The following is a 13,163-nucleotide window of genomic DNA, read 5'->3' on the forward strand; positions in this document are numbered from 1 at the left end:
CAATTCATAATTTTTCTTGTGCTGCCTAAAAATAACCGCACATAATTGTGCAATCTTATGCAGCCACAGCTTACCTTTTTGTAGGTTGCAAAAACAAATCTTACATCCTAATTCAGCACAGCACATCAAAGAACAAGATATAATAAAGCTGAGGACCCCTTATTTCACCAGAGCACAAAGCAGTCATGGCTACTCTCCAAATAATACCCCAATTCCATTTTGGTCTGCATCAATTTCAGCTTCAAAGGCAAACAGAATTCTTTATGTGCAACTTTCTCTTGGGAGCAAAGCTACTACAAGCCAACATAGGCTTTATAGTTTGCTTTTGATGGAGACAGGAGTATGCATGCTGTATACTATTCCCAACATATATATCTGCCTACATGTATGCATATTATTTTTGTTATTAATCAGCTGCAGTGCCTATCATTAAGGACAACTGGATTGTCAGTATCTACTTCTCATGCATCATATGCAAGTAAGATTTACCATCTAAAGTCCTTTTCTTTTTTATAAGCCAGCTGCGCTAAAGTTACTGAAACAAAATGTAGCTGCTGCAAATAATTAATTTGCTAATTACAGAGATGTTGAAGTAGTAAATTATCCAGAATTGCCAAAAAGCATTTTTTAGCACTGGAGCAGGAAAGTGGTGTGAAATGATTAATACAACTAGAACACAATGGCTGATTATGTTTGAAAGTTTTATTAATCACAGACAAATACGTTCTATGAAACCTTACAACTGATGCAGGTTTTAAGAAGATGCCACATGGACGACAGGGCAACATTTTTAGGTTAAACAGGAGAGTGCTCTTATGGCACTCCTGTGTTTAAAATCCATTAACAATTAGGCTGAGGAGGAGCAATAAATGTGTTTACATCGGAGGAACACATTAGACTAACTAACTTGAGGTTTTATGGCTCAGCAGTGGTCAGGTCTTCACTAGAGCAGGTGCATACTACTTAATGCTTCTAATACTGCATTTTTAAAATGTAACTATTCATAAAATAAGAAGCCCTATGCTGGATCAGACCAAGGGCCTATTTAGCATTCTGTTCTCACAATAACCACAAACAGGACATGTATGCAATAGGAGACTCATGCTTGTGTTCCCCAATATTCAGAGGTGTACTGCCTCTGGTTTATTTATTTTATTTTATTTATTGCATTTATATCCCACCTTTTTTCCTCCAAGGAACCCAACATAGTATACATAGTCCTCCTCTCCACAACAACAATCCTGTGAGGGAGAACGGGCTGAGAGTGAGTGAGTGGCCCGAAGTCACCCAGTGAGCTTCCATGGCTAAGTGGGGACTAGAACCCAGATTTCCCAACTCTCAGTCCAACATTCTAATCACCACTCCACACTGGTTATGCTGGCCTAGGGTGATGGGAGTTTTGCTCTAACACAATCTGGAGGGAACCATGTTTAGGAAGGCATTACTGTACAATTTTCCACAGTACCTTTAGCCTATGGAAAGAAATAGAAACACAAATGTCAGGTAATTGAAAGTTAAGGCTGGTTCACATTTCACACTGGTCTATAGGCTGAGTGCTGCCATGCATATGGGAAAATCAGCAAATGGTAAGATAATAGACAGTTGTTCTGCGGGGAATTGCATCCAAGAGTACATAAAAGGAGAGGTGCATTTGGATTGATTGCAGGAGGACTAGATCCTTATGACAAAACCTACAGCCATCCTTTGAGGAGAAAAGTATCAAGAAAAACAGGTAGGAACAGAGCTAGGTTATGTGACATCCCTGCCTTTTCCAATGGAGTCACTTAGGTTCATTAAAACACAAACCCTTAACCCAAACTAGCAAATATAAGAGCTTACTAACTCTACATCATAACTTTCCCAAATTTTTAATGGAGTATTCTAATACACTGAGCATCCCACAAAAATGCACCTTGGTACTACCACACAGTAGACAAATCTTCTATGACATGCATAGAAAAAATCCTTTCCCTAACTCCAGTTTGGTTCACTCTGTACAGTAACTCAACTGTGTTTATACAGTATAAACTGTGTTTATACAGGTCACTAATCAAACTTTTGGCAGCTTAATGGTATAATAGAAGACTTTCTATGCTCGATGAAAACATTTTTTGTACCTTTTAAATTTCAAAATAAGACTGTTCCAAAACTACATGCTTATATAATAAAGGAGGATAGAATTTCATAACATTTTTGTTAATTTTTATTGGATTGTCTCATAAAAAATATTTGATATAATTATTATTTTTAATGGTTAGCCCTTATTTGATTTTTAAAAAAAGAAAAAAGGGAAAAAAAGAAGCCTATCTCTCTCTGGGTCACTCCAATCCAGCTAGGAGGCACACAAAAGCAACATTGCATTCATTTATTCCTAACTAGATTGGGAATTGCAGACACAAAGAGATAAAACATGAATAATTCACCAACTTGACGAAGCACTTTGGACTACATATGCATAGTTCTGTAAAATAAGTTGCTTTCTCACCAATCAGCTGTTCAGAAGGAGGCAGTGGTGGCTATATTTCATTCCACCATCACTGCGCATTACTTATCCCCACTAAAAAGCTGATCAGTGCAATGGCAGCATATTTTACAGGACTATATTTGCATAATCCTCACTGCTATGTATGTGCATCATATTGGTTAGGGGCATGTATTTATACATTGAATTAATGGACTCGATCCAGACTATGCTAGTTGCACTTCACAATCCACTGGAAATGAATGAAGGTAAATCATGAGTAACTTTTTGCCTTGATTTCAATGGGACCCAAGTGAAGTTAACTTAGAGCTTTTCTACTTATGGCTGTTAATACACTGTATCTAGCTTTGGTTTTGGCTGAGGATTGAGATCCAAGCTCTACACAAAATGTTTCCTTTCCTGCTTTTCCACTACATAACCTCTAGGTGGCATTCTGGTATAGTGGAATAGCACAAATATACAAGTGAATAAAGGGGTTTTCCAGTTGTACAACTAAGTACCACATTTTCCCCACTCTAAAAAAAGCTCACTGAAAGTGCTCTTTAGACACAGAAGCAAAACTGGAGGTCACGTTATCATCTAAAGAACCCATAAACAACCATGAGTAGGGAATGATGAGCACATGTAGAAAAGCCCTTAGTCTGGATCCAGCCCAATATGTAAAATTTAGCCATTCTTGGATGCCATAAAGATTTTAGCACCTAATGTACTCACCAGAAAACCAAACCTAGTGAAATTCAATATAATGTAATGCAGTATTTCTCATGTGGGGGTCAGACACCACAGATGGCATTAGATTCCAGCCATCCTATTAGTTCCCAATGATATTGTTCAGTTTGTATTAAAATCAACACATCTCTCTACTGAAATAGCAATTCTCTCATTTTCACGTTGGCATAATAGCAGGTTGCAAAGTCTAGCAGTACGAATTTGTGCACTGAACTAATTTGTGTTGTAGTCAAAACAAATTACATGAAAGCAGCTGAAAACAGATTTGAACAAGTGGACTGACAGGGGGAAAGGATGCAAATTACAAACTACCCTTAAATTGCAGGATGGAAATTTATGAAAAGTTAGTCACTCCCATAACAACCTCTTACAAACAAATGCCTCTTCGAAATGTTTGACTTGTTATAACAACCACAAAAAGGGGGTTACATAAATAGCATTAATAATCATGACTGCTATCATCCTACATCATGTTGAGCGCTTTACCTAAATAATAGATCAGAAGGAAGTGCTATACCACTGCAAATCGATTGGGGGGGATCTTGCATGGCTAACAGAGAGCCACAGCAACCTCCAAAGGATTTTTATCCCATAAACATTCCCACTTTACCTAAAAGAAAGCAACGTCAATCAAGTTAGGTATGATGAGGATGAAGTCAAGGTAAACTCAAAGAGTGGAGAATGTGATGATGGTCATGGGATGACTACATTGGTAAGAGAAGTAAATTGCATGTTGTTACAATCGATCTATCCAAAAGGCGTACGGTATACACAGATCGGTGCACATATTGTCAGGATTTCAGTGGAAGGTAGCTCAACGTTGATTGAAACATGTGGTAGAAAAAATAATTTGGTACAGCTTTTGTGGGTCTGTATCACTCAGATGAATGTATGGGGTGTCTTCATGGCGCCGAGTTGGTGCCATGTCCCTTGGAAACCCCATGGCTTCCCTCCCCCGGGGTGATGTCAGGTAATCCCAATGCTGAGGAGAGAGTGCAGGGTTTCTGGGCATCCATCCAGGGACTGGAGCCACCCCCGCCCTCTTCCTGGTGGAAGGCGACCAACTCCGGAGCGAGGCGAGGGGCTGTCTTGACATCTTCTTGCATGTCCTCACCTTGCTCTGGAGAAAAAAGTTGGAGTAAGTCCCCAACGTTTTTTCTCTGCAGCTTTGGTAGAAAGCCCCAGGGTGGGTGCATGATTGCAGCTGCATCATATAATCAACACCACACCATCATTCACCCACCCCGGGTCTTTTGGAGCATTTAGACACACACACCCCAGGTGATGGATTGCAAGCTTAAAAGCTCCTCTCCTTGAGATGTCTTCCGAAATCTAGCATATCTCTGACCAGCTTTCCTCATGGTGGAATGTTTTAAAATGAAGCATGAGTTTTCAGACATAGGATTTCACCCACCTGCATTCTGAGTGCCATTTCTAAAGTCTTGAACAATCTCTCCATTCAATTTCTCACTAACGGTGACTAACCCAAGTTCTCAGTAACTCAATCACACTGATACATTCTGTAGAGTTTTTCCTAAAGGATTTAAAAAACTGGAAGGATGGAAAAGGTCCTTGTGCCCAAAGGCAAGTTCATCTATCCATCTCCTTCCCACCATTCGTATTTGCAAAATGTTTATTTCCTATTGGTGTTTGTATGCTTTAATGCTGAACTTTATCAGATGCTGATTGGAAATAAGAGCTTTTCAATGCAGGGGAGAGGGGATGCGTTCTGGGATGGAAGTTGCTGTGTAACTCAGTCCTGCTTACTTCTGAGGCCTGTCCTGCAGAGCCTTGCCCTGCTTACTTTTCAGTAGACATGGTGGGCTTGCTTACTTGTGTATAGACATCCAGAGGCTTGGTACTTGAGATGATTCAATCCTGCTTACTTCTAAGTAAACTTCAAATTGGTAATTATCATATTTTGGGCCCTCCCACTCTGTCGTTCCCCACCCGTTTTGCTTTTGGCCCCACCCACAGCTGTAATTCGGCCCTTGGGCTGACAAAGTGTATCATCAGACGAGTGTTTTATTGTATGCTCATTACTGGCCACTCATGTTTTTTTGCAGGCCCTTTTGACAATGACGACGTCCACCTCCCATGTGTCTACCACTCCTTCTGGTCTTTTTTCCACAACAAAATAAGACCCAGTTTTTTAAGTGAAACTTGCCACCATTTCCTGCTGTGTGCAAGAAAAGTAGTGTGACCATGGGCCACATGGTCGTTGCTGCTTCCTTTCTTCCCCTTGTGAAGGAAGAGGAAGCTGCTCATCCCTATTGTGGGACAGCAGCAGGAGGGCAAAGCGATGGTAAGGAAACATGATTTTCCCTCTGTCTGATGAGCTCAAAGATTCCCCACCCCTCATCTAGGGAGAAGGGTAACTGCTTTTCAGCAGATTCTTACACGGACCATTTTGACATATTTCAACATGTTTTTCTGAACAATCCCATAATAGCATGGTTCCACATTCCCTGTTGTGGCTCACGTTAGCATCTTTTTATATGTGACATTTCCTCATCATTATGTTCTTATCATCAACTAAGATGCCAAGGTCTCATGTTGACTGTCATTAAGATTCAGCAAAACTTCACGCAGCTTGCACAGATACAGAGCTGGATTTTTCCAAATTTGCCATCTACCTTAGTCCATGATGGCTGCCCTAGAGCTTTCAGAATCCATCCGTTCCTTGGGTCTAAAAGGAGCAGACTAACACTAGATTCTAAGCCTTTGAGGAAACCTGGGTTTATGTGAGATGAGATGCCTTATAGTATACAGACATACCAAAAACACACTTGATGCTGATAGGACCCATCATTACTGAATTATCCTCATGCAATTGCAGGGGGGTGGGTAATTAAAAGCTTCGTAAAGATTAGACCTGAGTTATTACTTTGTATTTATATCACATTTTAAATATGCACTCTATCCCTTTAGTGGTAGACCACTACAGTTCCTTATACAGATGGAGAGCAGAAGCCAAAAGTGATGACTTGCCCAGGTCTCCTAAGGTCATGTTCATGTCCTGTTTGTTTGTGTGTATGTTTTCAGAGTTTTGTTGGTTTTAGAGCTTTATGTTTCAGCATATCCTACACATTGGTGTGGACATCTACCCCAAAGAATCCCACATGCAATCAGATGTTCACGTGTAAGCTGCTTCCACACTAAAGCATGGGCATCTGGGCGTGGAGCCAGATACTTACTTGCCCAGCACCAGCTACCTCCACCCCTGTCAGCCCCATGATGCCCCCTTCATGCAATTCACAGGTGAAGGCATCTATAGTGTTTCCCATTTTTCTGGTTCTGTTCTGGTATCAAATCATGAGACCAGGCCTCTCCTGTTTGTGCGTGCCCCAAATTCATGATACAACTGAGGCAAGATTTGAACCAAATTCTGCTCCAATATAAAGAAGAAACACGTACACACACACTTAGAAAATATAGTTATTCTGCAAGGACAATATTTGTAGCAAATCATCACAGACAAACTTAGGTGTAGTGTTGTTTTTAATTATATTACTTTGGTTTGTTTGTTTTTGAAAATGCTAGCAATGTTTTGAAGATATTTATTTTTAAACTTGTAGATATTTATACCAAACAGCTGCATTATATTTAAACTACATATAGATTTCTTTGGTCTCTACTACTTTAGTCACAATCCATCATTTTCCCTTTCCTAGATTTTTGTATTGATTCATTTTCATCTGCAAGGAGCATAACAAAGAAATGAATCCATATGCCCTCTGGGGGGGGGAAATCAACACACCCATAATATTATAGGGACAGTAATGGTGGGCGTTTACTAGGGCTCGCTATAATGTTCTCCCTTCCAAGTTTACGGAAGGCAGATATCAAGGAATTCCAGTCTCCCAAAGGTTATGCCCATGTGATTCAGGTGAGATAGAGACATCATCTGATGTGCTTTTACAATGCTCGTTCTACTCAGAGGCCCGGTCAAGCTTAATCCATCCTCTACTACAGGACTTTCCAGGTAACACCGAAGAATTTTATACCAAGTTCCTCCTTGCCGATAGAAACCCCACAGTTACCTATAAGGTTGCTAAATTCTGCCACTTGGGTATGAGGACACGTCAACCTATTAACCTCAGAAGACTGTTAAATATCTGGGAGATGGGAACTAAGGATCTGTACTACTTTGTATGGTTGCTGTTGCTGAATTAATGTTGTGCTGGTCTCGGACCGTAATAAAGTGATTGATTGATTGATTGATTGATAGGGACTGTAATGTCACTCTCCTCATGATATTCAGTTTGCCCAAACAACACTAATGGCCAAATACTAATAGCCACTACAGTGCATAGGACTGGATAAAAGAACTGTTCTGTTGACACAACTTGTAGCATTATGCTGGCATCACAGGCCAACCCAGGATGTTAGTCGACACTACCTAACAGATACACATCAAAGAACTCCTCTCTGTAGCAAACTGTAATGCTTGATCAGACCCTTCATTTCATTGGCATGGTAGCTCCCTACAGAATGACTGTTCCAATTTCTCTAAGCTCAGGAAATATAAGGCAACAATGCTTTTAACTGGATTGACCTTCTTTAATACACTGGAAGCAAGCTTTCAGGCTATCTTCTAGCACCAGCTAGAGACCCACTTCTTCCTTTGCACTATGGAGCAAGTAGGCACAAATAACTCAAGGAAGTGAGCCAAGCCACATACCACAGAAGATGGCTAAAAACAACTGTGTTGGGAATTTCCTTCATGACTTAAAATTCCTGATCCCAAGTATGATGATTCAGAAAAGGTTTTAGGAAACCTCGTTCATATTGGCATAGGTTGAGATATTTTGCTGGTCAGAATTTTCATCAGTAGACTCCAATGGAAATACCTTAATGGGAGACTTGATAGTGAGATACTGTGGCAAAGCATTTGTAAAGTTCCACCCTCCCTCCAAAGATCCTGGAGTGATATTGTGCAGCTCAGGCCATGCATATTTACTCAAAATTAAGTCCATCAGAGTTCAATGAGATTTACTCCAAGGGTTCCAACTACGTGTACATTGGATTGCTGCCACTTATTGCTATCTCCACTCTCCCTCAGTTTCCATTTGCAAAAGAATATTAATGACTCCCATTCCAGTTAGAAGATTCCTGACATGTGAGGCTAAAGGTGCAAAAGGATGAGTTGGCAGAGAGTAACATTTCAATAGGACAGTTGGGCTGCACTACAATTAAACTTACCTAGGAGTAAGCCTCACTGAACATAGGTGGGACTTACTTCTGAGCAAACATACAAAGGTTGGTACTATTAAACATTTGAATCAACAGGACATAAAAATGCTTAATTTCAATAGTATTGTGCCCACAGTATTTAATGGGAAGTAAAAGTTTTAAATTCCTCTACACTTCCAATTAGGAACTAAACTTCTTTTTCCAAGTGTTTTCCCTTTTCTTCTGTTCCAAAAATCAGAGGTGGCCCTTACTCACAAATTTTCTAAAGCCAGTACTTGAGCAACAAAACCAAACTCTCTTCCCCAATGAGCCAAACGAAGTTATGACTACTTATTTGAGAAGATACAGAGCCCAAAATCTTGACTGAACTTTGGTTACAGACCACAAATTCTAAACATGTGCTTCCTTCATTTCTCTCTCTGCCATGCTCCCCTCCCTTTGCTCAGGTCTGTTTCCTACCATTTTCCTTGCTCCTTGGACTCCCCTCCTCCTCTTTTTGCTAAGCCCAAGTCAGTCAGCCCAGCCCAGTCTCAAAACGCATTGGGTGTTGGCCTCCTCTTCCTCCTCCTCCCTCTCTCAAGAAGCACCCACTCATTCACCCCACCCTGCTCTTACAAAAAGCCTTTACAACAAGGTAGGGGGAAGTGAGTGTGCATACAGGCACAAGCAGCAGCAGCCGTCTTTCCTCAGGCCTATGAAGTTAAGGTCATGGCACCTCTATTTTTACTATATCTATGGCTAAAAACTATGGCAGCCTTAAAGGGCTATTCCTCTTTGTGGCCACTGTAGTTTGTAGCCATAGATAAGGGGAAAATTGAGAGCTGCCATTCATAGGCCCTTTGGGTGGGGACAATGGGAAAAAATCCTGATTTTTCTTCAAATTTCACAATCCCCCTTCTTAGATTTGTTAGCAAAAATCCTGACAAATCCTGGTATATCCTGTCATTTGGGCACTCTATTCTCACATTAAAATGCAGGTACACTGTATAGATTCAAACAGAGTTTGTTCAGTCCATTTCTTTGTGTTTTATTGCACCAGCAGGAGTGAGGAAAAAACAGGCACATGTTCTCACAAGAATGGAGGTGGGTCAGAGAGTGGTGGAAAGGAAGGTGAGGAGCAAGAAACCATTCTATAGACTATAAAGATCCTAAGGCTAGCTATGCCCAAAATTCCCATGCATTAACTAGCTAACTGCAACATTTCCCCCTTCCTGTAACTTGCAGGCGAGGTTGCAATATTCACAACAGGGCCACTGTGGGGAGGGGGGTCCCTCAGCAATCGATGGAGTAGCCTCTCCCCAACTCCAACAATCCTGTGTGTGTATATATATATATATGATCATGCTGATGTGCCCCGCAGCCTGCCTGCCAATACCCAATGCAGCTCTTGGGGCCAAAAACTTGTACACGCCTGCTGTAGATTATCAGGGCAAAAAATATGAATAGAGAAGAAGGGAACTGAGAAGCAATCAGCACCCCAGGCATACAACAGGTTTACTTTGAGCTGGAAGAAGAACAGATGAAAAATAGTATTTCAGGTGAGGGTTAAAGTTATTATTACTAAATTTAATTGTATAATGTTTGGGGGTGGGGAAACGTGCACTAAGAGTGAGAAATAATTCAGATCTTTAAAAGCTACACAATACTTCTTGAAACGACATCCCCAAAATAATGTATGGCCCATTTTTCTTTTAGTTATATAATAGTTGAGAAGCAAAGCATGTTGGAATCCTTTCAAAGGCTTCATGGCAAAGTTCGGCCTTATTGATCAAACCCAGAAGCTTAATCAATATATAGTAGTGAGGATTAATTTAAAGGACTTTAAGCCATTTGCTTTAACCCAGTGAATTAGAAGGCATGCTCTTTATTGAGACATGAAACACTGTATCTTCCCTGTCATAATAGAGAAATAAATTCAATCAGTAAATGCCAAAGGGATATTAATTTGCTGTGTCGGTAACAATAAGTATTTAGACATATATGGTTTTTTATAAAGTGTGTGAAAGCTGACAAATAGAACAAAAACACTATTGCCCCAATCCAATAAGGAGCACCCCCTCAGAATCATGATGTTTGCCTACACAGAATTGCTGTGTGATTGGTTCTTGATGCTAGATGTTGCATTGAGCACAGAGGAAGGGGCGTGGCCCTCTGGGGACCTTGGAGGGCCTGATCAGGACTCTCAGGCCAGAGGTTCAACACCCCTGATTTATAGTATCCTGGAATTTATCAAGGCTGTGCAGTCTTGAGAAAACTGGTTACATCAAGTCCAGGAGCAGCTAAACTACCCTCACTCAACAGGACATCACTACACTCTCAAAACCACTGTCTATTATCTTTGCAAATTCATGGAAGATGGGTGAAGTTCCGGACAACTGGTTGTCCCTATCTTCAAAAGGGGCAAAAAGGAGGCACCTGGGAACTATAGACCAGTTAGTCTGACATCAATCCCTGGGAAAATTTTGGAGCAGATTATAGAGAAGTCAGTATGTAAGCACCTGGAAAATAATGCCGTGATTACAAGAAGCCAGCATGAATTTGTCAAGAACAAATGCTGCCAGATTAATCTGATTTCATTCTTTAATCGAGTAACCTCCCTTGTGGACTGTGGAAATACTGTGGGCATAATATAGCTTGACTTCAGCAAAGCTTTTGACAAAGTGCTTCATGATATTCTGATCAACAAACTAGTTAAAAGTGGGCTAGATGGAACAACTACTAGGTGGATCTACAGTTGGCTACAGAATTGGACTCAAAGAGCGCTAATCAATGGTACCTTCTCAAACTGGGGAGAGGTAGCAAGCAGGGTACCGCAGGGCTCAGTCCTGGGCCCAGTGCTCTTCAACATTTTTTATTAATGACTTGGACGAGGAGGTGCAGGGAATGCTTATCAAATTTGCAGATGACACAAAATTGAGTAGGATAGCTAATACCCTGGAAGACAGAATCAAACTTCAAAGTGATCTTGATAGGCTGGCGTACTGGGCTGAAAACAACAGAATGAAATTTAATAGCCATAAATGCCAAATTCTACACCTAGGAATAGGAAACCAGATGCACAGCTACAAGATGGGGGACATTTGGCTCAGCCATACTACAAGTGAAAAGGATCTTGGAATTGTAGATCACAAGCTGAATATGAGCCAACAGTGTGATATGGCTGCAAAAAAAGCAAATGATATTTTGGGATGCATTAATAGAAGTATATCTTCCAAATCGTGCAAAGTACTGGTTCCCCTCTATTCGGAGGGGGCAGCGCCAACCCAGTGCCATGAAGACAGCCCCTTGGTCCATACCTCAAGTGGGAAGTTATCAGGTAGAAACGTTCCCAGTTCTTGGCTGCATATATTAAGTGGCCAAATGCACAAGGCTCAGCCAAAGGAACTTTTGGATTGTGTTCATTGGGACAAATCACAGGCTGAAACTTTGTGTATGAAACAGGATATTTGATTTTATTCACTGATATAAAATTAATGCTCCAGTCAAGTTTCTCCTAATGCAAGAGACCTAAGAGGAAAATACCAGAAGAAGAATTTTACCTGCACTTATTCTAAAGCTTAAGCCCATAATTTCAGAGGTAAATATTTATGATTACAATGGAGTTACTACATGTTCATAATTTCTGAAATAATCCAGTTACCTTCAAAGAAAAATGGAAAAACAGAAAACCGTGAAGAAATCAGTGGTTATTCTTCCCTTGGAAGAAAATTGGAGTTGAATGTAGAAGCCATTGCTTTTTCTCCCCCTTTTTTTAAAGACTGCCAAAAGACTGTCAAAACTAATTTTCTTACAAAGCAATGAAATGACCCTGTGTCAATGACTTTGCATTATCATTCCTTGATACCTAATTTCATTTCCAGGTCTAGAATCTTTACATAACTTATAAAGATTGTTAATAGAAAAGACATGTTTCCCCAGACACAGTTGCTCTGGTATTTGGGAAGTCCTAAGATGATTCACAAGATTTGTCTTACGTGTGAGTATTGAGAGCTCTAGAATCCAACAGCATGACCAATTTGAGCATCATAGCAGGATATTTCATTTAGGATCTTTTAACAAAAACTGAGCTATTATTTTTCATTCATTAATTCATTCATCAAGAGCTATATCGTTCCTTCCTATAAAATGTCCAAGATGCTTTACAATACCCGTTTCCCGCCCAACCAACGGTTTGGGCGGGAAACGGCTGTTGTGGGCCGGGTGGGGCAGGAAGGAAGACTGCTCACGGGGCTCGGCCGTTGAGCCACGTGAGCCAAGGCAGGGGCGGCGCCTATAAAAGGCGGCCGCGCCCAGTGCGTCGGCCTCTTTCGATTTTGGCTGCTGAGTAAGCAGCAGCTCGAGGGAGCAGCGTCTTCGGCGGCGGCAGTTGCGGCGTTTGTCCTCTGGGGGGCAGCAGCGAGCTTTGCAGCAGCAGCAGCAGCAGACGAGCGCGGCGGCAACGGACCAGCAGCGTGTGTTTGCAGCTCTAGCTGCAGGCTCCTGCAACAACCTCTCGACGGCGGGCGCATTTCAAACAGCATTTGTTTTTGTTTTTGTTTTTTCCCTTCGTCGATCATCTCTCTGGTTTGGAGTTTCTGGGGGTGGTGGGTCCTTCTGTGGGGCGAGGCCCACAGCCTCGGGCCCAGCCGGCCCTAGCAGCTGGTTCGCTTCCCCCCCCCCCCTCTTTCATTCTGGGCTGCCTTTCTATAATGCATGGGTCGTTTTAGCCCATTATTGTTCCTTTTTCCCTGGTAGTTATTATTATTACATTGCTTAA

The 13,163-nt window shown here is 41.2% G+C and overlaps 1 protein-coding gene across 1 annotated transcript in view; it reads right to left on the reverse strand.

Moving 5' to 3' along the window:
- The window catches only part of CLEC14A (C-type lectin domain containing 14A), a 96,303-nt gene extending 83,340 nt beyond the window's left edge, over nt 1–12,963 (reverse strand). The window contains exons 1-2 of the mRNA XM_063115833.1: nt 12,556–12,963; nt 11,704–11,900 (exon numbers count right to left, since the gene is read on the reverse strand). Of these exons, the coding sequence (XP_062971903.1) occupies nt 11,704–11,900; nt 12,556–12,963 (605 nt within the window). The remainder of the gene's footprint in view (nt 1–11,703; nt 11,901–12,555) is intronic.
- Nucleotides 12,964–13,163: the final 200 nt, after the last annotated feature.

This window comes from Elgaria multicarinata, chromosome 2 (assembly GCF_023053635.1).
Source record: "Elgaria multicarinata webbii isolate HBS135686 ecotype San Diego chromosome 2, rElgMul1.1.pri, whole genome shotgun sequence".
Classification (NCBI taxonomy): Eukaryota; Metazoa; Chordata; class Lepidosauria; order Squamata; family Anguidae; genus Elgaria; species Elgaria multicarinata.